General features: G+C 38.0%; 1 protein-coding gene across 6 annotated transcripts in view; it reads right to left on the bottom strand.

Moving 5' to 3' along the window:
• Positions 1-7,915: 7,915 nt before the first annotated feature.
• The window catches only part of PPHLN1 (periphilin 1), a 152,486-nt gene continuing 135,197 nt past the window's right edge, over positions 7,916-25,204 (bottom strand). For all 6 annotated transcript variants that reach the window (XM_032420250.1, XM_032420252.1, XM_032420251.1 and 3 more), the window contains one exon: positions 7,916-10,263. In XM_032420250.1, coding sequence (XP_032276141.1) covers positions 10,069-10,263 — 195 coding nt within the window. In that variant the 3' untranslated portion in view covers positions 7,916-10,068. The remainder of the gene's footprint in view (positions 10,264-25,204) is intronic.

Genomic DNA, 25,204 nt, shown 5'->3' on the forward strand with positions numbered 1-25,204 from the left:
AATAGGGCAGGGGATTCTATAGATTTATTATTTGAAGAGAGGCTATTCCTTTTTATCCCCTCCCTTCCGGCTAATTTGTTGGCCTTGAACAGCAATTTTGAAAACTGTTTTTCTTTTAAAATCTTCAGAGGACGCTGTGCCACTACTTCGAGTTTATGAGGTTCTACTTCAAGAGCAAATTATCTTGGAGTTGAACTGATGAGCTGATACTTTGTTATGTGCCATTCTTGCACATAGGATTCAGTCCTAACTAAGGTCCTAGTGGTATCTTGGACCTTTAGGAAGTTAGTTATTTAATAAATGCTTAATAAATAACGAACTACCTTTCTGAACAGATCTTTGCAAACATATCCAGCTAACTTCCATTTTGCTCCTCTGTTCTGGCATGATTTCTTTTGCCATTCTTCTACCATTAACAGGCCATGGTTGACTCCTGCATATCCCCTGCCCCTACTAATAGGTGTGAAATAGGACCTGAGACACAGAGACAAACTTGTACGTCTTTACTGGAATGGGGAAAAGCTGTTAGGCCTTGGGGGAGGGGGCTATGAATCCAGTAGGTAAGCCAGTGGTCTAGCATCCCCTACACCCAGCCCTGACTAGGGCAAGGCTTTGTAGCTGTGCTCCTAGAGAAGCACACAACCGGGCTGCGGGGAGAGCGCCTTACTCAACAATATATCATCATTTCCCTCGTCTGGTTCATTTTGAAAAACATAGCAGCAGTGAAAAGGAAATGCGTGCATCTGGTAAAAAACAAAAACCAAAACCAGAAAAACTCAAAGACAGCGGAGTGTCTCCTTTTCACTCTTCATCCCCAGTCCCTCACGTCCCTTTCCAGAAGTAACCACTATTAGTCATTTCTAGTGTGTCCTTCAGATGTTCAAAGCATATTTATATAAATATCTCTTTTAAAATGGTAGCAAAGTATATATGCTTAGATTTGCTTTTTTCACTTCATATGTGGACATTCCACGTTAGCACAAATGGGTCTACCTCATTCTTTCAGTGATGGTATAATACACCGTAACGGACTCACCCAGGCCCTCAGTGATGGACTTGAGTTCCTCATAGACCTTATCCTGCACTGGCACATCTGCACATGAATTCTGAGCAGCAGCATTCCTGGGACAGAAGTTATGTATTTAAAATTTGGATGGCTATCACCAATTTTCCTCCCAAAGTAATCTGCCTGGTTAACATTTACACTAACAATGTAGGAGAGTGCTTGTTCCATCACAATCTCACAGAACATGTTAGCAAATATCTCCCTTTTAAAGACCTCAGAACCTATGCTGCAAACAGTGGTTATCCTTTTGAAAAGACTGATGTGTTTGGTGAGATGTTGCTTATAAAAGATGAATCCTAAATAGTAAACAGTAATACACAGCCTGGAGAAATGGTGGTGGAAGCTGAATTCACTGTCCTTGGTAGTTTTCAAGTCATTGTCAAAAAATTAGTTCCTTTTGCTTCTGGCAACAATCTCCCTATTCATTTTTTCATTTCCTTATATAAGGGTTATATAGATTATGCTAAAGGCTTAAGGAAATGCAGAAATATTTACTCATGATAATAACGTAACCTTTAAAGCTTCTAAGTCTTAGTAGCAAAGAAAGGACTAGCTGCAAAGAAACCGCTGCCTTGCACTTCTGTCAAGAATTAGGCGAGAACAGTAAGCATGCAGTCACTAACAGGTATTCACAGATTCAGTTAACGAGAGTGCAAAGTATCTGGTCAGGTCCCAAGATAAATATCCAATGTTAAAACACTGTCTCTAACCTCTACATGTGTGAGGCAGAACCCTACTTGTGTTTTTCTGCACTTCAGAGCAAACTGGAGAACATTTTGCTTACAGCCCATGAAGGGGCACTGATAAAATGTCAACGGGGACTCCTTTCAGCCCTCATTAAAAGAACATAATTCATTTTGTGTATGCATTTGCTATACTTTATGCTCTGCCTTCTAGTTCTTGAGTTAAATAAAAAGCACCAGAAGTAAAAGGAGGTATCATTTGCTGTCTAGCCCTCTTACTTTAGATCCAAATCGTGGGCTGTCTTTAGAAGGGCACCCAAGTCCGCTACCTTTCCAGGTATGGCATGCGTCCCTGCTCCACTTGGTTCTTGGGTGATGGGTCCTGAAAGTATTGAGTGCCCAGAGGATTTTAGCACAGGTATTAACACAGCATGGGCATACTTTGGTTTCTTGAGCTTCTCTTTTCTAATGGGCGCTTGACTACTGTCATGGAGAGAACCAGTGTTGCTTAGACCTTCCTTCACATTTTTAGAAACCAGGAATTTAAACTTTTGCCAAATCTCCTAGCTTTTAAATGTTACCAACTAATTCAAACTTTTCTGAAACACTTTGAACCAGTGAGCCTGCCATCAGCAAATCTCCAATGCATGAGTTATATATTCTGGAGCCTGAAGGTGATTCCCCTATCCCTCAGAGCTAATGAGGAGAGGCACAATTACTGTTTATAGAAATACTTGTGACCTTTTCTGATGCACAAAGGAGAAAAACAGATTAAAAAAATTCTAAGAGCCTCATCAATTCAATGCTGGTAACACAATTACGATAAAAATCCTTTTAATTAGTCAAATGAGAACATCGTGTATTGCCTGGTTCCATTTGCTAGCCATTCTTTGGAGCTATCCGAAAATGGGAGGCATGCTCCTTACAGTCACATGGGCTTTCTGTGAACACATTAGGAAAGTTCCCAGGTAAACTGGGCCAAGGAGACATAAGCAGGAACAACTGAATTTTGCACCTCTGCGCTCACATTTTGCCAAGGTCACAGAATCAAACTTCACTGGGGGAATAAAGTTTAATAGTAGCTTTCACAAAATGGGAAGGACATATGGAACAAAAAGACTGGGTAAATATAGACTTGGCCACAGGACGAGAGCTGATTGTTTTTGAACAGAACCAGCTAGTTGGTCAAGTATTCCTATCTTAGTGATCAATTTTAGCCTCAGCTTTTCTTTTTGCAAAGGAAATGGCACATTTCTTTATGCTCTGTGTGCACAAGGTGCTGTGATGCCAATTTTAAATGTAACTTGCAGCCCATTCTCTGAAAACATTTGATTCCAAACAACCGTTAAGAATCTGAAACCAGGGGCGCCTGGGTGGCTGGCTCAGTTGGTTAAGCGACTGCCTTCGGCTCAGGTCATGATCCTGGAGTCCCGGGATCGAGTCCCGCATCGGGCTCCCTGCTCAGCGGGGAGTCTGCTTCTCCCTCTAACCCTCCCCCCCTCATGTGCTCTCTCTCTCTCTCTCAAATAAATGAATAAATAAAATCTTAAAAAAAAAAAAAGAATCTGAAACCAGTTCTCTTAAATGGTCATACCTGTTTTAGTGTTTCTTAGATAAATGAACCAAGCAACTGACCTTGGTAAAAGACGGTTACTAATCTAATACACATCAACACAAAGCTGATCTGGCAGAGTGGTGCCAAGCCCACTGGATGCCAGGATTCAGGAGATCTGGGTTAGGAGACCCGCCTCTCTCATTAACTCAAGCAGGTTAAGTGCTCCGACCCAGTTTCTACTTCTGTAAAATGAGAAGTTGCTAGACCATCTCAGAGGTTTCCTTCCAGCTTCAGTATTCTGTGGAGACTGAACTGAATTTATAGGTCAGAAGAGTCTTTCAGCATAAAGTGTTTTTCCCTTTTTTGACTCTTTCATTTACCAACATACTTGGTATGATGATCCCTGAAAGGATGATCCCCTCCAAAGAGGGAGCTGGGAACTCACGGCAGTAGGGAACTTTTAAAGGGTTGGGGCTTTTGTCTATTAATTTTTTATTTTTCTATTAATGCTTTGTACTCTCAGTGGGCATGGGCTAAACCAAATCATGGGGGAAAAGTCAGGATGCTTACTTCCCTACCAGGGCATAAGCTTCAGATTGGCTTTGTCTTCATCAAGGAGACAGTTGGGAGGCAAGATATTTTCCTCCCTCATGTTATTTCTCTCCAATTACCAGAAGGATGAGATTTTTTTCTACATCTTAGAGGGCTGCTACTGGTAGTAATCTTATTCTTGAATCTCTAAACATGTTGTAAGCAAAGCTGAAAAGGTGTTAACTATGTTTGTTTAATCTTGGTTCCTAGAAAGGGAGAGTTTAATTACCAAGTTCATTCCACTTAAATGGCTCTTCTCAAACCCCACCATGGGTCCAGGGATATAGCAGCTGAAAAGCCGAGCCCTAGGCTACACTGTGGCTGTGAGGGCTGTAACCCTACGTGCTGCTTGCCTCATAACTACCCCTGGTGAATCTCAAAGGTGTTTCATAAAATAGCTCCAAAACAGAAGTCCTAGGAACCAATATGGAAGGTATTAGCAACTGAGGATAAAATGAAAAACAAAAATCTACTGAACTAGGATTTGAATTTTCTCAAAAGCTTTTGGTAGAGTCATTTTTATATTAGCCATTCAGTTACATTAGACATTAACTGCACATACATCAAACAGCCAGTGTGTGCGGGAGTCAGGATTTTAACCTAGTTCTGAATGACCACCAAACTTCACTTCGTCTAAGAACACTGACTTTAGAGTTGAAAGATTTGGGCAAAACTCTGGCTCTGCCACTTCCAGCTATATGACCTTAGGCAAGTTATAACTTCCCCTGCTCTTGACTGTAAAAGGAGAATACAATCTCCATTGGCTTATTATATGTGAAAGTATGAATCAAAAGACACTACAAAGGTGGTTCTAACCTTGTTCAGGTAGTGAAATAACTGAATACATGGTGTTTTTCAGAATCTTACGAAGTATTTGATAAATTAACCTGAAATATATTTTAACCTACATCCAATATAATACACTAAGATTCTACTTTACAGAAGTAGAATACAAAGTTTAAAAAAATAGGAAATTTCTGCCAAAGCAGGGCTAGTTCTGTACCCCTAACCCCAGCTTACCAAGGTGTGGGCAGGATCTCTCCCCTTCATTCAACATCCCCACCTCAGGACAAAGGCAGGCCATGGAGGCCATAGGCCTTGCAGAGGTTAAGCCATCCCAGGGGATGAGGAGATGCTGAGGAAACTCTGTCTCTCCTCTTGGACTCTTGGGGTAGGGGTGGGGGGGGCAGGCTGCTCCTATATGGTAAAGAAAATGTGATTCTCACACAGCGCTCACCTCTCAAATGAGCAAGCCCTGCAGTGTTCACAGACCACCACCCACTATGGTGTCATCAGGCTGTGGTGGGAGGGCATGCCAGCAGGAGCCCTCAGGTTGCTAATGTTCAGTCCTATCTAGAAAAGGAGAGGGGAGGAAATCAAAAGCTTGAGCACAAAACAGATACCCCAGCCTGGTAAGGTACAGTGCTGTTGAACTGCATTTTCTCTCTCCCCTCCCCCAACCCTCCACAACACACAACACACATATACTTTCCCATCTACTGGAGGCTGACCCTATTCTGGCTTCAGAAGCCTTCCCCACCTTCCCCACCAGGCAAGCATAGGGTGCGGGCAGAGAAGGGCACCTGGGATCTGGTGCCAGAGAGGAACCCAGCTGGCTGGTGCTGGGCCCACTTGAAGGTGTTGCAGACATCTGGCCAGTGTGTCTTTCTCAGGGGTTTGATCACAAAGGATAGGAGTCTTCCCACTTGGGAGGATGATGGGACTGCACACTTTCCTGGTCATTGGATCCTCTCCCTTTCCCCAGGTAGCTTGCCCAGACTTACCCACTCAGTGAATGCTCACTGTCCCCAACAACAGTAGGATCTCCACCTCTCTACCAAGAATGGGGGTACCAGCAAGTGCCCCCAGGAACTCGGCCCTGGGCAAGAGGAACTTCCCTGAAGGTGCAGACGGGCAGGTTGTATGGTCAGTAGCCAGGGCAGCTCTGTCCCCTCCCTATCTTCTATGTATTCCAACCAGGAAAAATGTGCTAGCACATGGGCAGCCTAAGTAGTGGGTACATACCTCAGATGTCCCCTTGCAGCAAATGTCCGCGGATGTTGTGGTTACTTTCTAGCTTATATGTTCTCAAATGTTCTTATTTCAGTAAACCTCTACCTTTTCACTCACACATACACAGTGAAAAAAACTTTAAAACCCTATACAATTTTAGTGATAATGGTCTAACATTAGAAACACTATTCATCTTTGGGAACAGAGCTCAAACAATGATGTGCTGTGTCATCAGGCTGCCTCTGCCGCTACACAAACGTGCATCAGTCTTTAATGACACTTGTCATCAAGTGAGATTTTAAATACAACTTGGAATTAACTCAGTGGACTGACAAAGCCTTTTATATAAAGGGTCCCCATTACCCCAAGATCAGTTGTTACAATGGAAAGGCAGGACTGGTACAGCCTCCTGAGAGCCAACTTCAGTGAAGCCAACCCTCAAATACCATTTACATTAATTTGAACAAAAGGTGAGCTGCTAAGAAAAAACCAGTAATGTGGCTTAAACAACGAGGGCATTTATTCCTCTCTGTCACATAACAGTTCGGTATTCTATGTGGTCATGCAGGGATCCAAGTTCTTTCCATCTTGTGGCTCTGCAACAAATCAAGGCTGAGTACCCATGGCTACTACTTTGGGGAAGGGAGAAAAGAGAGCACAGAGGAGCCTATCTACTGTCCTAAGGGTCCCAGCTCATAAGAGAAATACTTCCACTCAAACTCCATAGGAATGGACTTAGTCACTTGGTCACACCTAACTACAAAGGGGAATATAGCAAATGTAGTCCTAATGAGGCAGTCATGTGACTCTATTTCAACTCCATTACCATGAAAAGCGGCAGAAAAGATTCTGCTAACTGCCTTAGTTACTAGTCATTCCTTCCGCCACCACTTTTTTTTTTTCCCACTGAACTGAGTAACATCAGTGCTCTCAAGAGAACAGGCAGGAAGGAGATGGTAAATGTATTGTGTATCACCCGCAAACCTTGGTCTGGCCAGCAGAGTGTGGCCATTACTCACAGGAGCTCCAGGTGCCAGGCTGAGCAGTGTTACAGTTATAAAGTCACCTGGGGGGCCGGCTGCCCTCAACACTGAATACTGTCCACCATGAATACTTCAGGGATGACAAGATCATCATCTCCAAAGTTGCACCAAAGAACTATTACAGCTTTCTTTGGAGTTTAGGTTCCCTTGCAGGCAATTCTGAAATGAAGCTGAAACCAGTGTATAATATTTGGGCAGTGCATGCGGAGTCCTTTCTGAAGGGGAGCCGGCTTCCCCTTTCTTCAAGAGGTTCTAGGTCTATAAACCGGCTCAGTTGCTAAGTGGCTGAGGGGCTGTGAGAAATCAATATATTTGGCAAAAATATAAAAGTAATATTTTCAAAGGTAGTATTTTCAAATGTTATTCTTGAATAAGTAGGAGAGAAAGGATAAAGCTACAAGCACTCAGAATCATTCATTCTGCTGTCAACCTATCTTTTCCTACATTTGTTGCCCATCATCTTTCCCAACCAGCTTCAGTCATACAGGCCTGTGTCTTTCCCTATACCATTCCCCTCTTCCTAGACTTCTATTACGTCCCCTTCTCTGCCGGAAAGTCCTAGTCCTCCAAGACCTAGGAGTCAAATGTCACTTCTTTTGTGAAGTGTCAATGAAGACAAGTACCTACAACATTCCAAACTGTGTTAGGAATTGGGTCACGAAGATGTGGTTCCTCCAGAGGTTACTATACAGAGATAGGATTTTAATCCTACTATTTCTGAAACTTAGATTCGTAATAACACAATTATTGAGCACTTCTGTGTGCTCAATCTCATCTCGTTTAATTGCTTGCTCAGATATCAAGACACCTTAAGTCACCAAAGTTAATGGTTTCTCAGTTCTTCCATCCTGCTGCTGAGTAGGTAAACTGAACATTGAGTAATCTTGCAGTAGAGAGTAATAAAAGTCTACATTTCAGGAAAATACTTTAAGCCTGTTAAAGAGAAAAAAAGACAATCCAATTATTTAAACCTAGTTGCTTTATTTTGCACTTTTAAAATTCACAAAAAGCTTCACAATAGTGCTTTCCCCCTGTTGATCATCAAGGCTTTATGGTAAGACAATGAAAAATTTATCATATCAACTGGGCATACTCAAAAACGATGGATAATTTACAAATTTCTTTAATCAAGAACATTTCGCAAAATACACACTCTGGTACATATCTGAATTCAACTATCCTAAAATTGGTCTTTAAAAAGCTGTCAAAAACAAACAGATTTAACACTGACAAGCCTACCAGAATAATGGTGATGGCAAGCTATAAACAGCTTTAAATGTTGAATGTAATTTGGGGGAAGGGGAGAAGAAGAAAGTATTGGTTGAACCTACATTTAAATGAGTCTGTAAGTAAAACCTCTAGTTGAATGAATTTCCAGTTTAATGAATTTCAACAAAATGTACAAATCCTTTGCCTTGGTGGTAGTGTCTTAACTTTTATTTTTAAACTTGTGACATCTTAACTACAGGAATTAAATCCTGGAATCAGAATATTTAAGGAAAAGAAAAACAAGGGGGTAAGGGAAGAAACAATATCAGTATTTTCTTGGTCTTTCTAAGTGGGTAACAAATAAAATCACTGTTCATAATGAGGGAATTAGACTACCAGAGATGACATGTGGGGTTTAGTTTTATGTACAATATCTAAATGGCAAAAAATAAGAGTTCAAGGCAATCTCATATAGAAAACTTAAGAAAATAATTGTGTTCAAGTAGTTTTTACATTTGTGGAATGGCATAATACACATTATAGGATTCACCAAATGTACTGCTGTTTCTACTTTTAATATAATTTTTATCTCTTCTGGGGTAGCTCTTTAGATATTATCAATATAGGCCACTAAAGATAACACCAGAATTTAAGTGAGAAGAGAATGGAAATGGAAAGAGGATGGGGGGATAATGAAACTGGGTAGTAATAACAAGCATGATTTTTAAGGTTTCCTAATGCCACAGAAATACATATTTTGGCTAAATGCCACTGGTCACCTGGAAGGGATCAGGAAATGAGTGGAATATCCTAATGGTCCCAGTTAACTCGTGATTTGGATGGCTCACTCATGAAGAACTGTTTACATAAACTGCTTGGTGAGGGGTAATTGTGCTGGGCTTACTGCCTACTCTGCTTTGTTTCTTTAAAGGACACTTTTGAGGACCCCTAAAAAGGGCATCAGAACAAAGATCTTGTTAAGACTACAAACAGAGATTAACAAAGGCATCATCTGTAAATGGTTTGATTATGGATATATTATCAAGGACCTTCTTTTTTGAGATGAAAAATATGGGCCTGGGGAAAAAATGAAACTCCAGTACTACTCCCTCATATTCTAAATTTCTCTCTTTCAATTAGAAGATTCTAAAGAAACCTCAACTTGAAAAGAGCTTTCTTTTATTTCAAATTGTCCCTTCTCTTTCTTATATATGATACTGTTTAAGACTCGTATCTGTGAGAATGGTTAGGAGTTTCAGGATTATTTTAACAGAAAACATTGAGTTCATTTACTTGGAAAATAGGATTTTATTATGAGGTCTTTTTGAGATTTAAGTGCTGTATTTTATCACAATGAGAATCTCAAAGCAAATATTCTATAGACGCTTAAGTATTCAGTTTATTTGGATAGTATACTTGAACATATTAAAAGTTACAAAGCCTAAAATAAGCAAGCAACAAGTCAATAAAATCACAACTCAGAATTCTAACATTTTCACATGGTATCACTGACTATGAAATGCAAAAAGACTATAAATGTTTTAAGTGGAATGATCTCTAACCTAATAAATTACACTAGTGTGACCAAAACAAATGATCGCATACTACAGAAGACAAGAGAACATGAGCTGTTCTCCAGGACTGCTTTTTCAAAGCTTGAAAAATTAACTGACCCATCATTTTAGGGGGGAAAAAGAGAAGTATGGATTACGAGGCTCTACATGTAGATTTTAAAATTCTAATTAAAATATCTTAGACTGTTTTAGATGTTTACTTGACATTGGAAATGTAGTCAACTATCAAAGTATTTCTCTTCATCACAAAAATTCCATATATTAAGGATTTACACAATCCAGGGAAAAAAAACAAACCGCTAGAAACATTTTTGTTGCCTGAGCAAGTAATTTTCTAAAAAGGCTCTCCAAAATCTTGACTAGAGGTGTCATACTCTGCAATGAAATGCTTGAGTTCTTCAACACACCGCTCACCTATTTCATGTAAATTCTGTCTCAATGCAAATTGTACAGACTTTTCTAATGAAGGATCTTTTTCAATCAGCATTTTCACAACCATCCCGAAAGTTTCACAGTCTTGTCGGTAAACCTAGAAAGGTGAAATATATTGTGGTTAGCTAAGAGTAAAAATAATTAGCCAAACACTGAGCTGATTCAGTTAGCAAAATGATGACGCTAAAGCCTAAAAGGGAGATACAATAATACAACTGAACCTCCCTCACCCTTGAGTAGTCACTACTGTCAAATGCTATTTAAGCCTCTATTTCTGAGATTTGCTGACAACGTGAATGAGTAGAAAAACACTGATATGCCACATCACTGACTACAGAAGTTAGGCATGGCATTTGTCAGCATTAGGCAGTCTACTAAAAGGACATCAGACTAGAGAAGAACTAAGAACAAAGGCTTGCTAAGGCACATTCATGGCTTTATTCATTTGCTTGTTTGGAAGAAAAACGTTTCTAAGCCCCTAACTTTAGATTCTTTGAATCATGAACAGATGACAAATTCAAAATTTTGCTTAGTATACAACAAACAAAAGACTAAAGTATCTATTTGAAAAAAACTTTTTAAGTTATAAATATTTAACCACAATTAAAGTCACCAAGGCAGAGTTAAGATCAAAACAATGTTATATACAGATGTTCCTTTATGTGTATACACATATATGTATATATAAACACACACATATATACACATACACATGTATACATGTGTGTGTATATATATATATTTTTTACTTCAATATGTATATATAATCTTTATCAGTGGCACTTAGATATTATTCCCTGTCCAAAAATTGCTAGGTTTTCTCCCCACTAAATATCATTTCCTTGATTTGTAGTCACAAAATGCAGTTGAGATTTCTATGCTATTTCTCATACTCTTTAATTCATGTATTTAAAGAAAAATTACAGTTAAGTATCCATGAAAAGTAAGTGAAATACAAATTACCTGATTTTAAAGAACTGTTACATGAATTTTAATTTTTCTAAATATAACAAAAACAATATAACATGCTTTTTCTCTGAAAAAGGATTTATTCATTTTGAAAAACTTTAGAAAGAAGGGATTTGAGACACTACTTGGCTTACGAGTTTTTATTCCTCCAGTGATCACTACTAGTTCTTGTGGTAGTTGCTGCTGTTATTTTTTAAATGTCTGCAATACTTTTTTATCCCTTAACAATAGCTATTTCAAGAAGAATATTTAATTTTAACTCGCAGTACTTGGTTGCTAAATTGTACTAATAAATTCATTTCCTTGCTCTTAAAAACCATTCCACAAGCCCCAAGGAAATTAACAGAGTAAGTTCTTCAATGAACACAGAAATTGAAATATGTAAAAACTTAGCTGCTTTCTCCATCTCAGCCCCTGCTCCCATATGTTTGTGTGTGATAAGATTTAATCATAATAGCCATTAAGTTTAATTCTCAGCTATCTACACCAACCATTTATCCCAGTTTATCCTAAGGTTTACGTGGTACAGAACTGATATTACTACTCTAACAAACTAACTTAGAAAACAGTACACCATTCACATGATACTACTATATGATGTCAAGGCAACAGAGCACATTGACTGGTTTAAACATAGTACCTAAGTCAAGCCAATGCAGTCCCCATGGGGAAAGTCAGAACCATGATGTTTCATTCCTAGTGGAGGTAAATTCCTTACCAAACCAGTCAGCCCACATAATAACAGCATTCTAACACCAACCACAGGCCTCAGCAGACCACTTTGTGGGTGGCCTGAATTTTACAGGCTTCTTTTTAACAGATGTAGTAGATGAGGATAATGTTACTCTGTGAATTAACCTGCAAATTCTTTAATGTAAATCTGCTGTTTTCCCTAAACTGTAACTCTTCATTTAGCATATTTACTGAACATAAATGTGCTACAGATTTGCATATCAAAGGTACAAACACATTAAAATGTGTTCATGTATTTACTTAAACTGTAAACTATCACTCTGGAGACAAGATAATACAAGCATTTAAAGATTGTGTTTTATTTTTAATTGTAAGTCCTTTATGAATTATTCATTGTAACAGGCAAATGTTTGTACATTAGTTGACAAGAACAACCAGAACTGCCCAGAGCAACAGAATTCTCTCGAAGGGGTAAATTTTCTAAAAGACTGTTTAAAACGTAATGGTTGGGCATTAGACAGGAAATAATTAGTTTCTGTTAAAGGAAGAACCTCACCCTACAACATTTTATAAATAAAATTCACAACTGTCAGAAACCTATTTCCGAAATCTGTTCCACAGTAAACTCAATCCCAAACAGGAAGGGTGTAGTTATCTGTAGGAGAGCTTGTTTGCTTATGGTCCCTGGCTGGAAATGCATTAATAATCTTCAGATCTGATATCTACAGGCCACACAGGAAGATTTTTTTGTTGTTGCTTTTTCCCCTGATTGAACCTCATCAAAATGGGAAGCAGGTTAAAGTATGGGTGGGGTTTACATAAACTGCATAGAAATGTAGTTAAATTTGCTAGGGTAATGAAAACACTACCCAAATGTGGTTTCACACAATACTTTATTAGAGTAGCCTGTGACAATAGTTAAATTCTCACGAAGTATTTCTAGGAGTAAAGGAAAATGACAAAATAAAACCATCAAGGCTTTTTAATAAAATGTTCTTCAGTGACTGGAAGAAGAGTGTCTAGCAAGTCTGTTCTATCTAAAATTGCTTATAATGACATAAAACTCCTCTAAAACGTGTATCATTTAGTCCTTACCTCTGTGCCCACGAAAAGAAATAACAAAAATTTTTTTTTTTTTTAAAGATTTTATTTATTTATTTGACAGAGAGAGAGATAGCGAGAGCAGGAACACAAGCAGGGGGAGTGGGAGAAGGAGAAACAGGCCCCCTGCTAGGCAAAGAGCCCTTTGAGGGGCTCAATCCCAGGATCCTGGGATCATGACCTGAGCAGAAGGCAGATGCTTAACAACTGAGCCACCCTGGTGTTCCAGAGAAAACAAAAATTAAGGCAATGTAAGTTGTTAGGAGAATTTTCATTTCAGACAAACCATCTTTAGCATTTGCATTAAAGTTCTCTAAGAGCATTTTGGTGGAATGGTAGAGATTACAGAGCTGTGCTATCCAATATAGTAGGCACTAGCCACAGCAGGCTACTTAAATTTAGATATATATATGCATATACTTATTTTAATATTTAATTTATATTAACATTAGGAGGTAACTGGAGGTTAACTGTAAAAGTCAGATGTGCATATACCCTTAAAAGGCTGGAGATTCAAATGAGTTATTCTCTCTGTTGCTGATACCTCATCATTTCATATAATTTCCTTTATCTGAACTCATTTTGTTCAAATGCTCTATGTCCTGTTTCAGAAGAGTCACATCCTAGTGGGAAAGGTAAACAAAGACAATTAAAACACAGTACAGAGAAGACACTTAGATGTAAATGGTAGTAGGGAAGCCAGAAAGAGCAGACAAGTGGTTCCAAGAGCAGGCTTACTGAGTTCAAATCCTGACTCTACTACCCTGGTAGTAGAATAATGCCCTTCACACCTCTGCCCCCAAGATGTCCACACCTAATCCCTGGAACCTATGAATGTGTTCCCTTATATGGTGTAAGGAAGTTTACAGGTATGATTATGTTACAAATTTTGGATAGGGAGATTATCCTGGATTATCCAGCTGGGAAAAATGTAATCACTAGAGTCCTTTAAAAAGGAATGAAGGAGAATCAGTAAAAGAGAGGAAATGTTACCACATAAACAGAGATTGAGGGGCACTTGGATGGCTCAGTCGGTTAAGCATCTGCATTTGGCTCAGGTCATGATCCCTGGAACCTGGGATGGAGCCCCACGTCGGGCTTCCTGCTCAGCGGGGAGCCTGCTTCTCCCTCTCCCTCTGCTCCTCCCCCGGCTCATGCTCTAATAAATAAATAAAATCTTAAAAAACAAAACAGAGTTTGAGTGATGCACTTTAAAGACGGAGGAAGGAGCTATCAGCCAAAGAATGCAGGCAACCTCTAGAAACTTACTGGTAAAGGCAAGGAAACAGATTCTCCTCTAGAGACTCCAGAGGAAGTGCAGCCCTACAGACACCTTGATTTGGTCCTGGTGAAACCCATTTCGTACTTTACACATTCTTCTCAAGCTTACATGAAACACTCACCAGGACAGATCACATTCTGGGCCATAAAACACACCTTAACAAATTTAAAAGAACAAATTATTCAAAGTATGCTTTCAGATCACAATAAAATTAAGTTAGAAATCAACAGAAAATGGTTAAAAATCCCAAAACATCTGGAGATTAAACAACATACGTCTAAAGTCACAATGATCAAAGAAGTCTCAAGAGAAATTATATTTTGAACTAAATGAAAATACAGTTTATCAAAATTTGTGAGATGCAGCAAAAGCAGTACTTAGAAATTTATAGCATTAAGGGGCGCTGGGTGGCTCAGTCAGTAAAGCGTCTGCCTTAAGCTCAGGTCATGATCCCAGGATCCTGGGATCGAGTCCCACATCGGGCTCTCTGCTCAGTGGGGAGTCTGCTTCTCCCTCTGCCCCTCCCCCTGCTCAAGCTCTCTCTCTCAAAAAAAATCTTTAAAAAAAAGAAAAAAATAGAAATTTATAGCATTAAATACATATTAGAAAAGATGAAAGATATAAAATAATCTAAGCTAGGAAACTAGAAAAAGAAGAGCAAATTAAATCCAAAGAGAGAAAAAATAAAAATTCCAATTTCTGCTCTAACAGAAATTAGTGAAAGTGAAAACAGTAACATAGAAAATGAATAAAACCAAAAGCTGGTTCTCTGAAAACATCGAATTGATAGATCTCTAGCCAGGCTAACCAAGAAAAGGGAAGACTAAAGTTATTAATATCAAAATTGAAATAGGGGTCATCACTACTGATCTCATGGACATTAAAAGGATTATCAAGGAGTATCATGAATAACCCTATGCCCACTGATTTGATAACTTAGATGAAATGGACCAATTTCTTGAAAGACACAGTGTACCAAACCCAAACAAGGAGAGGTAGATAATTCGAATAGGCCTACATCTACGAAAAGAAATTGAATCAAGCCTGGGTGGCTCAGTCGGTTAAGTGTCTGCCTTCAGCTCAGGTCATGATCCCAGGGTCCTGGTATCGAACCCCGTGTTGGGCTCCTTGCTCAGTAGGGAGCCTGCTTCTCCCTCTCCCTCTGCCTGATGCTTCCTGTGCTTGTGCATGCGTGCTCTGTCAAATAAATAAATTTAAAAAAATTGAATCAACAATTAACGTTCCAAAACAGAAAGCACTAGGCCCAGATGGTTTCAATGGTGAATTCTACTTAACACTAAAGGAAGAAATGATACCAATTCTCTACAATCTCTTTGAGGCCAGCATAACCTTATTATCAAAACCAAAGACAGTACAAAGGAAAATTACAGACCAATCTCTTTCCTGAACACAGATGGAAAAAACAATCTTCAACACAGTATTAGCAAATCCAAGAATGTATCAAAAGAATTATGCGCCACAACCAAATGGGATTTATCCCAGGAATGCAAGGCTTGTTCAACATCTGAAAATCAATTAATGCAATCCATCACGTCAATAAGCTAGAAAAAAATCACAGGATCATAAGAATAGATGCAAAAAAAGCATCTGACAAAATCCATGACAAATTGACTCATGACAAAAACCCTTTGCAAACTAAGAATAAAGGGGAACTTCCTCAACTTAATAAAGAAAATCTACAAAAACCTTAAAGCTAACATTACATGGTGAAAAAGTAAATGTTTTCTTCCTAAGATAAGGAACAAGACAAGGATGATCCCTTTTACCACCCCTTTTCAACACTCTACTGGAAATCCTAGTTAATACAGTAAGACAAGAAAAGAAAATGAAAAGTATACCAATTAGAAAGAAAAAATAAAACTGTGTTTACACTGTTGGTGGGAATGCAAACTGGTGCAGCCACTCTGAAAAACAGTATGGAGGTTCCTCAAAAAGTTGAAAATATAGCTGCCCTATGATCCAGCAACTGCACTACTAAGTATTTACCTCGAAGATACAAATGTATTGATCCAAAGGGGCATCTGCCCCCAATGTTTATAGCAGCAATGTCCACAATAGCCGAACTATGGAAAGAGCCCAGATGTCCATCGACAGATGAATGGATAAAGATGTGGTGTGTGTGTGTGTGTGTGTGTGTATATATATATATATATATATACACACACAATTAAATACTACTCAGCCATCAAAAAATTGAAATCTTGCCGTTTGCAATGTCATGGATGGAACTAGAGGGTATTATGCTAAGCAAAATAAGTCAGAGAATGACAATTATCATATGATCTCACTGATATGTGGAATTTAAGACACAAGGCAGAGGATCATAGCGGAAGAGAGGAAAAAATGAAACAAGATGAAACCAGAGAGGGAGACAAACCATAAGAGACTCTTAATCTTAGGAAACAAACTGAGGGTTGCTGGAGGGGAGAGGGGTGGGGGGAATGGGGTAACTGGGTGATGGACATTGGGGAGGGTATATGTTGTAATGAGCACTGAGTATAAGACTGATGAATCACAGACCTGTACCTCTGAAACAAATAATACATTATATGTTAATTTAAAAAAATAAATTTTTAAAAATGGGCAAAAAATTTGAGCAGATACCTCACCAAAAAAGACATCTGGATGACAAATACGCACATGAAAAGATTTCAATATCATGTTATTAGGATATTGAAAATTCAAACAATGTGATGAGATATCAGTACACATTTACCAGAATGGTTAAAATCCAAAACACTGACAACCCCAATTTCTGGCAAGAATGTGAAGCAACAGAACTCTCTCTCATTCATTGCTGGTGGGAATGCAAAATGATAACTGGCCACTTTGGTAGACAGTTTAGTGGTTTCTTACAAAACTAAATATACAGTCTGAGCATATGATCCAGCGATGGTACTCCTAGGTATTTACCCCAATGAGCTGAAAACTATGTTCATGCAAAAACTGCACACAAATGTTTACAGCAACTTTATGCATAATTACCCCAAATTGGAAGCATGCAAGATATCCTTCAGTAGATGAATGGGTAAACTGTGGGACATCCATACACTAGAATAATTTTTGGTGATAAAAAGAAATGAGCTATCAAAGCCACAAAAAAAGAAGAACCTTAAATGGTTATTGCTAAGTGAAAGAAGTCAGTCTGAAAAGGCCATTCAATGCTTGATTCCCACTACATGACCTCTAGAAACCAGCAAAACTATAGGGACAGTAAAAAGATCAGTGGTTGATAGTGGGGAAAGGATAAATAGGTGCATAGGGCACCTTTAGGGTGGTGAAACTATTCTGCATGATCTATCACATCATACATTTTTCATTGGTGAAAGTTCACAGAACTGTATGACAGAAAGAGTGATCCCTAAAGTAAACTATGGACTGTAGTTAATAATAATGTATCAATACTGGCTCATATCAATCCTAACAAATTTATCACAGCAATGCAAAAATGCTAATGAGAGTGGAAATTCAATGGAGAGAGGGAGTATATGGGAACTTTCTTAAAATATTTCTGTAAGCCTAAAACTGCTATAATAAATAAATCCTATTAAAAAAATTTTAAATCACACAAATGAAAAGCAGGGTGGAAAAGTTACCCTCTCTACCTCAGTTTCAGGACCTATAGACCTGACTATGCTATTATAATGATTAAATGAGGTCATAAAAAGCACTTAGAATAGTGCCTACTACAAGGGAAGCATTTAATTTGTTAGATATAGTGATAAGGATGATGAAAAGAGAAGAAACAACTGTCTGTCTAGAGAAGGGAGTATCAGAAAATGGTAGTGAACCGATTCTTTAAACATGGTAAGTTCACTCTAGTAAAATAAAGGAAACAGCATTTTGGGAAAATTTAATTGGCTTGGCATAGCTAGAGCGTAGAGTGTATTCACTCTCAAAGTAGATCATGAAGAGCTTTTTTTAAAGGAGTTTAGACCTCAACCTATAAATCAATAATTAGCAAATGGGGAAAGAGCTACAAGGAGGAATTGGATCCTTTGGATGTATCAGGGAGAGAAAATGGCTGAGAATCAACATTAAGAGCTCCTGAGGGCGAGGACAATGAATGTCACATGATGTGTTAAAGATGAGATTAGAGGCTTTCCAAGTAATTAAGTAGCAATACAGGGGTGCCTGGGTGGCTCAGTTGGTTAAGTGTCCGCCTTCAATTTGGGTCATGATCCTAGGACCCTGGGACTGAGCCTCAGGTCAGGCTCCCTGCTCAGCGGGGAGCCTGCTTTTCCCTCTCCCTCTGCTAGTGCTCTCTTTTTCTCTCCCACTCTCTCTCTCCCAAATAAATAAAATCTTAAAAAAAAAAAAAAAGCCATATAGATGTAATAATGTGGAGAATGATGGAAGAATAAAAAAATAATTTTTATTTGAAGAGGGAGGGTATTGGGAATGGGAGATAAGTTCAATACCTAGTACATAACTGAGGCACCTGTCAACAGGAAGCAAATTACTGAGTCTGGACTTTGGAAGAAAAAAAACAGAGGAGGAAAGGAGGGAGGGAGGAGGGAGGGAGACTGGGAAGGAAGTACAAAAGGTGGGGGAAAGAGAATTCTTAACATCTTTAGCACTGATGCCAGCTGAGACCACAGGAGTTCCTTGAAATAAGGAGTAAGTTCTTTCTAGCCCCAGTGTCTGATAGAAAGTAGATACTCAGTAAATGTTGAATAAATAGCTAAAGTCTGCTCTGAGAACAAAAGACAGCCAGAGTAGATACCTAAAAGCACCAGTATCAGCCAAAGAAGAGAAAATAAGGAAGACTAAAAACTAGAAAAGAGTGAAGGCACAGGTGCCAAGAAAAACATTTGTAAAAGAAGAATATAGTCAATCAAATGTCAGCGAAAAATCAAAGAAGCTGACAAACAAAACATACTGATGAGACTGGGAAACTAGGGGACTGGCTGGTTAGCTGCAAGAGCAGTTTATTGGCATGGTGGAGATTATAGAGCTGTACTGTCTAATACAGTAGCCACTAGCCATATTTGACTATTTAAATTTTAATAAAAATGAAAAATCCGGTTCCTCAGTTCCTAGCCCTATTTCAAATGCTAGTGGCTACCATACTGGACAGTGCAAATATAAAAAATTTCCATCAACACAGAAAATTCTACTAAGCAGTGTTAATACAGAGGATTGAGAAGTGGGAAAAAAGGTAAAGATGTAGTGACAAGTGTTGACCTGGTAAATTAAATAATATATATTTGCAATTATTTTACCGTTAAAGTATACATAAAAGCTTACCACTTTTAAAGGAGCAATGTGAAATATAATAATTAGTATATGTAAAATGTTCTACAATCTTTTGGTGAAATGTGTATAAAGATGTAAGTTAAAAAAAGAAACTCCAATTGAGGCTTAATATACGAGGAAACATTCATAATGTCTAATGTGTTGATGAGGTCAGGAAAAAAGTAACAGCACTGATGTTAAATACTGGAGACAAATTTAAACCCTTTAATTTGGGTCTGCAGTAATGCAGAAGGTGTCAAAACTATTGTAATCTATGTTGCTGCTTGTGCTGTATTAATAGAAAAAGATATCGTTAAGACTTCCTCCTCAAAGTTGCAGCCCCACTGGCTCTTAAAAGCACAGCAACTGAAAAGAACACTGGTGGTTGCTAAGAAATGCATTATGAACACATGGATTAGATTTCAACACCTACATTCAGTATGTAGGTACAATTATTACGGCCACATAAAAGTAACTCCAAAATTAATGATAAAGTGGAATAATGCTACAAACTCCTAGCAATCGATGTTTGTAAAATTCTCATCCATAAATTATAGATCAATTTATAAATTTACAGGATTCAAAGGTTAATAATTTTTTTACCATTTCTAGCTCATAATACACTAAGTAGACAAAAATAAATGAAGTAATTCCAGAGTCTACACAATCTTTCACTACTGCCAAAAGCAGATCTCAGAGATTAAATATAGACTCTAGACAAATCTCAAATTAATAATGAGTGAAAAAAGTTGCAAAGGAACTATGTAATCCATGATGCCATTTATGTATGTTTTAAAAACAGTTTGTTTAGTTTAGGGATATACACATATATACTAAAAATAGAAAAACATACACAAGAATGACAACTCTAAGAAGGAAAGAAGCCAGCAGGAATCTGAGAAAGGGTTTATATCCATATCTTATTCCTTTAAAAAGAGAAAAAAGTCACAACTCTACTTAATGACATGTATGCTGAAGTATTTAGGAATGAAGTGTACTAAAGATTTGCAACATACTTAGACATGCATCAAAAAATAAGATAAATTACTGGATGAATAAAGCAATGGATAGGTAAGTGACAAAGCAAATAAAACAAAATGTTAATTATAGAATGTAGATGATGAGGGTATGGGTGTGCACTGTTTAATTCCTAATATTCAAAAATTTTCATAATAAAATGTTAAGGGGGAAAGAGATCTAAAGCAAAATAGGCCCAATGGTAGGTATATGGCTCTGATCACCTCAGCTTATAAATGAAGGCTCTCTTTTGCTTGGACCCTGGATGATGAGCTTTGCATTTTCTCAATGTGGGTTGAGAATTACAAATACTAATGAATCTGTAAATGCAGATATAGATTTGAATGACAGATAACTGTACCTGCCAACCAACTAAAACTCACCTACTACGTGCAAAGCACTGGATTTGGTCAATAATATAGCACACCCTGCTCAAAGAAATTAGATTCTAGAAAAAAGAGTAATACATTATGAAAACCATAAAGCAAAATACAGTAAATGCCATAGAGAAATACAAAGTATAATTAATTCCAAAGGAAAAATCATAATGGGCAGAGAGAAGGAGGATTAAAAGCACTGAGACAGTGTTGGTATTCCAGGCAACCTGAAAGCTTGGAAAGAAAACAGTACAGTATGCTTTAAAAAAAAAAAAAAAAAAAAATCTTGGGACTATAGAGAAGTTTTAGAAAAGATGGCTCATGGATACACCAGAATCAAAATGGAGCTAGAAATGAACAGGTTGGACTTACGGTTTACCTTATCCTTGGACTTAAAACAACTTATGTTACACTCCAGACATTTTTTTTTTCCTCACATCAGACAATAAACCACTGAAGACTGTGGATTAGAGGAAAACTAATGTATTCATTATGCAATATCCCCTTCAAATCTGATTCAGTAGGCCAGGAAAAATAATGTTGTGTTTAATGTCAGTTATTGGCTTGAGAAAAAAACTGCTAGCATTCAACAAATATAAAAAGGCCAAATCTAAAGAAATATTGTCATAATGAAGATAAAAGGCAATTAAATACATTATAAAATAGGTTTAAAAATTCTATTGGCTAAGAAAATGATTAACAATAAATATTTTGCAAAATGACAAAATCTTTCATGTGGCTTTTAATATTTTCATGTCTAAGGACAATATAAATTCTTTAATAAAGGCAAGGAGGGGAAGGCTTAATTTAGACGTTTTCCCAAGTGAATGTCTAAAACACTCACCACAATGAAATAGATCACATGTTAACATGGCAAATCAATTCCTTAAAAGATATTTGTCCCTCAGAATGTATTTCCCTTGAATTAAAAAAAAAAAAATCAAGTTAAAAGAAGGTGAAATTTCTTATGTATATATTAAACTGATTTTTTACATATAGCTATTTGTTATAAAAATTATTATAGTAGGTGAAATTAGTATAATGTATACCAATGAGTATACAACTAAAAAAAATCTGAGTTATCCAAAGAAAATTTATTTTAATTAAGATTATTTCCAAATTGGGGCGCCTGGGCGGCTCAGTCGTTAAGCGTCTGCCTTCGGCTCAGGTCCTGATCCCAGGGTCCTGGAATCGAGCCCCGCATCGGGCTCCCTGCTCAGCGGGAAGCCTGTTTCTCCCTCTCCCTCTCCCCCTGCTTGTGATCCTGCTCTCACTGTGTCTCTCTGTCAAATAAATAAATAAAATCTTTAAAAAAAAAAAAAGATTATTTCCAAATAAATTTTTAGAAATTAATAAGATGATTTTTAATTGCTCATGAGGTAGTACAGTCCTCAAATGATTTAACAGTAATAATCAGAAAAGTGCAATATCCTGACAATAGAAAAGGTCATGCTTTAGATTTGATTAAGCCTAAAAGAAAGCTGGGGCGCCTGGGTGGCTCAGTCGTTAAGCATCTGCCTTCGGCTCAGGTCATGATCCCAGGGTACAGGGATCGAGCCCTCCATCGGGCTCCCCTTTCGGCGGGGAGCCTGCTTCTCCCTCTCCCACTCCCCCTGCTTATGTTCCCTCTCTCGCTGTGTCTCTATCAAATAAATAAATAAAATCTTAAAAAAAAAAAGCCTAAAAGAAAGCAAATAATTAGCAACAACTTGTTCCCTAAGTGAAAAATTTTACAGTGGTCTGAGAGATATAAGAGGAGCAACCTCCATCCATCCAGTTACCCTATGATAGGAGAAATCTGTCAGCAGTAGCAACTAAGCTAAGCTATTTCCAAAACCCCCTTTACTTCCTCCCAGTTCTCTGGCAAAGTGGGTTGGAGAGAACCCAGTATTAAGATTGCTTTAACCTTGTGAAGATATGGAAAAATGGCTCAGAACCTAAAAGTATTGGGGTGCCTGGATGGTGCAGTCAGTTAAGCATCTGACTCTTGGTTTTGGCTCAGGTCGTGATCTCAGGGTCATGAGATTGAGCCCTGAGGCTCCACGCAGAGTCTGCATGGGACTCTCTCTCAAATAAATAAATAAATCTTAAAAAAAAAAAAATAAGAAGAAGAGCCTAAAAGTATTAACAGTTACCAAGCTTAATCTTTAAGCCCTCAGGGAGGGCTCACTACATAGGAAAAATTCTAGGAGAATGGAAAGGAATCCTAGGCAAAGGTCTCTATGACTAGAAATGGTTATGGGTTACAATTCTAAAGGGTTTTTTGTTTGTTTAAACATAATAGCATTTAGAAATTATTGGCATATCAGAAACATTAAGTCACTGGCAACATTTTCATATAGCCTTTTACATTATTTTATGTACCAGGAATCCTAACCAGTACTCTGGATAAGTATCCCCTTTTTATAAAAAATACTGAAGCAGAGAGATTAAAGGGAGTTAGCTGTAAAAAGTACGATATTCACAGTCTAGGTTTCTCATTTACCCTTTCCCATACCACTGCTATAATTCAACAAGATTGTCTAAATCCAAAATAGAAATAAAGCCACAACTGAGACTAAACTCTTGGCAAAGATAAATTAATCTGTTTGGTTTTGAAGAATGGTGTAAAGAAAGTGGCTTGGAGGAGCCTGGAAGGTAGGTCACTATTATGAGACAATGAGACATCATTGACATCATTCTATACTTCATCATTCCCTTAGTGAAATCTGAAACTTGGACTATTTCCCCAGTTCCAAGGATGCCACTAAAATAAATTTATAAAAAGTAAACAGGTAAGAGCTATCTTCCTCAGGCTGAGGAAAGTACTACTGTTCTGTAAGGTACTTCTGCTGTAGTTGGTGAAAGAGCAGTTTATGTTTGAAATGGGACATGTCCTACGTATTCTGCAGGGGAGGCTAGTTCTTCTTAGTTTTGTTTTTTTTTCTCCCCAAGTGATTCAGAGAACCAGGAACACTGACCCTATCATTCCATTTCTTTCATCATTAAAATTCCATACTGAAAAGTTGATTTTAGAGGAAATCACTTTTCCTACTATGAAAGTTCTCCATGTCTCACACTGAAAGTTATGGGTTCAGCACACATGTGCTGTTGTGCTTTTTTTCCTTTTCTCTGTTTTCTGTAACATTAGCATGTACTACAGGTAGGAAAAACTTTCATTTTTGTTACAGTAGCATGGTATTGTGAATTTTCAGCTCAAGATAAAGAAGTCCTTGCTAATGTAATAGTTTGGGAGAATTTTTAAAATGTTTGCCATAGTCTCTTTTTAGTGAAGGTAATGGGAGTGGCGGTTGTTAAGAGGTTACAAAACCAAAAGGTGCCAGTGAAGGGGTAGGAAACACAAATGGTAGGCAAGATTACCTGTAACTCCATAGACAGGCAGCTTCTGCAGTTTCTGCTTAGCTGTCCCTTCCTACCCTCACTCCCATCCTGAGACGGGCCTCTGACAGCTATATTTATAGTATATGCCAAATGAAAAAAATACACTTATAGAAGAAGAATTAAAGGATACTGATAATGAAGATGAATCCCAGGGTTTAGATTATGAATCAGATTTATGAAATTGATAATGACAAGGAATATAGGAAGAGTGGATGCTGGTAGAGGTAGAGAGGGAGGCACTGAGGAAAAAGAAGGGAGATTAGAAAGGAAGAGAAACTGCCCGATGGCCTTCCAATTACAGGATCGACACCTGATTTCTGCCTTTGCCCCATGAGAAATTCTTGTAAACTTTCAATACTTTCCCTTTACTTGCTAAAGGTAGTTTGAGTGGGTTTTGTAACTTGTAATCAAAAGGAACTTTCTCCAGATACCTAGCACAATAGCCAGCTACATGTAAGAGAGGTTACCTGGCCTTCTGGGCTGGGGTGGCAATCTGCGAGCAGCAAAGACATGCACAATGATACCCACACTGCAGTGTATCAGCTCGGCAGCAGTGCTTAATACTGGCAGGAATGCCAAGGTGATAGGAGAAATCAATTTTCTCTTCAATGCAATTGGAAACCTATCAAAGGTGCTTCAGACATTCCTATACACCAACAACAAGTCAGAAGAAAGAGAAATTAAGGAGTCGATCCCATTTACAATTGCACCCAAAACCTTAAGATACCTAGGAATAAATCTAACCAAAGAGGCAAAGGATCTGTACTCAGAAAACTATAAAATACTCATGAGAGAAATTGAGGAAGACACAAAGAAATGGAAAAACGTTCCATGCTCATGGATTGGAAGAACAAATATTGTGAAGATGTCAATCCTACCTAGAGCAACCTACGCATTCAATGCAATCCCCAGCAAAATACCATCCACTTTCTTCAAAGAAATGGAACAAATCATCCTAA

The sequence above is a fragment of the Phoca vitulina genome, unplaced genomic scaffold (genome assembly GCF_004348235.1).
Source record: "Phoca vitulina isolate PV1807 unplaced genomic scaffold, GSC_HSeal_1.0 scaffold23, whole genome shotgun sequence".
Taxonomy (NCBI): Eukaryota; Metazoa; Chordata; class Mammalia; order Carnivora; family Phocidae; genus Phoca; species Phoca vitulina.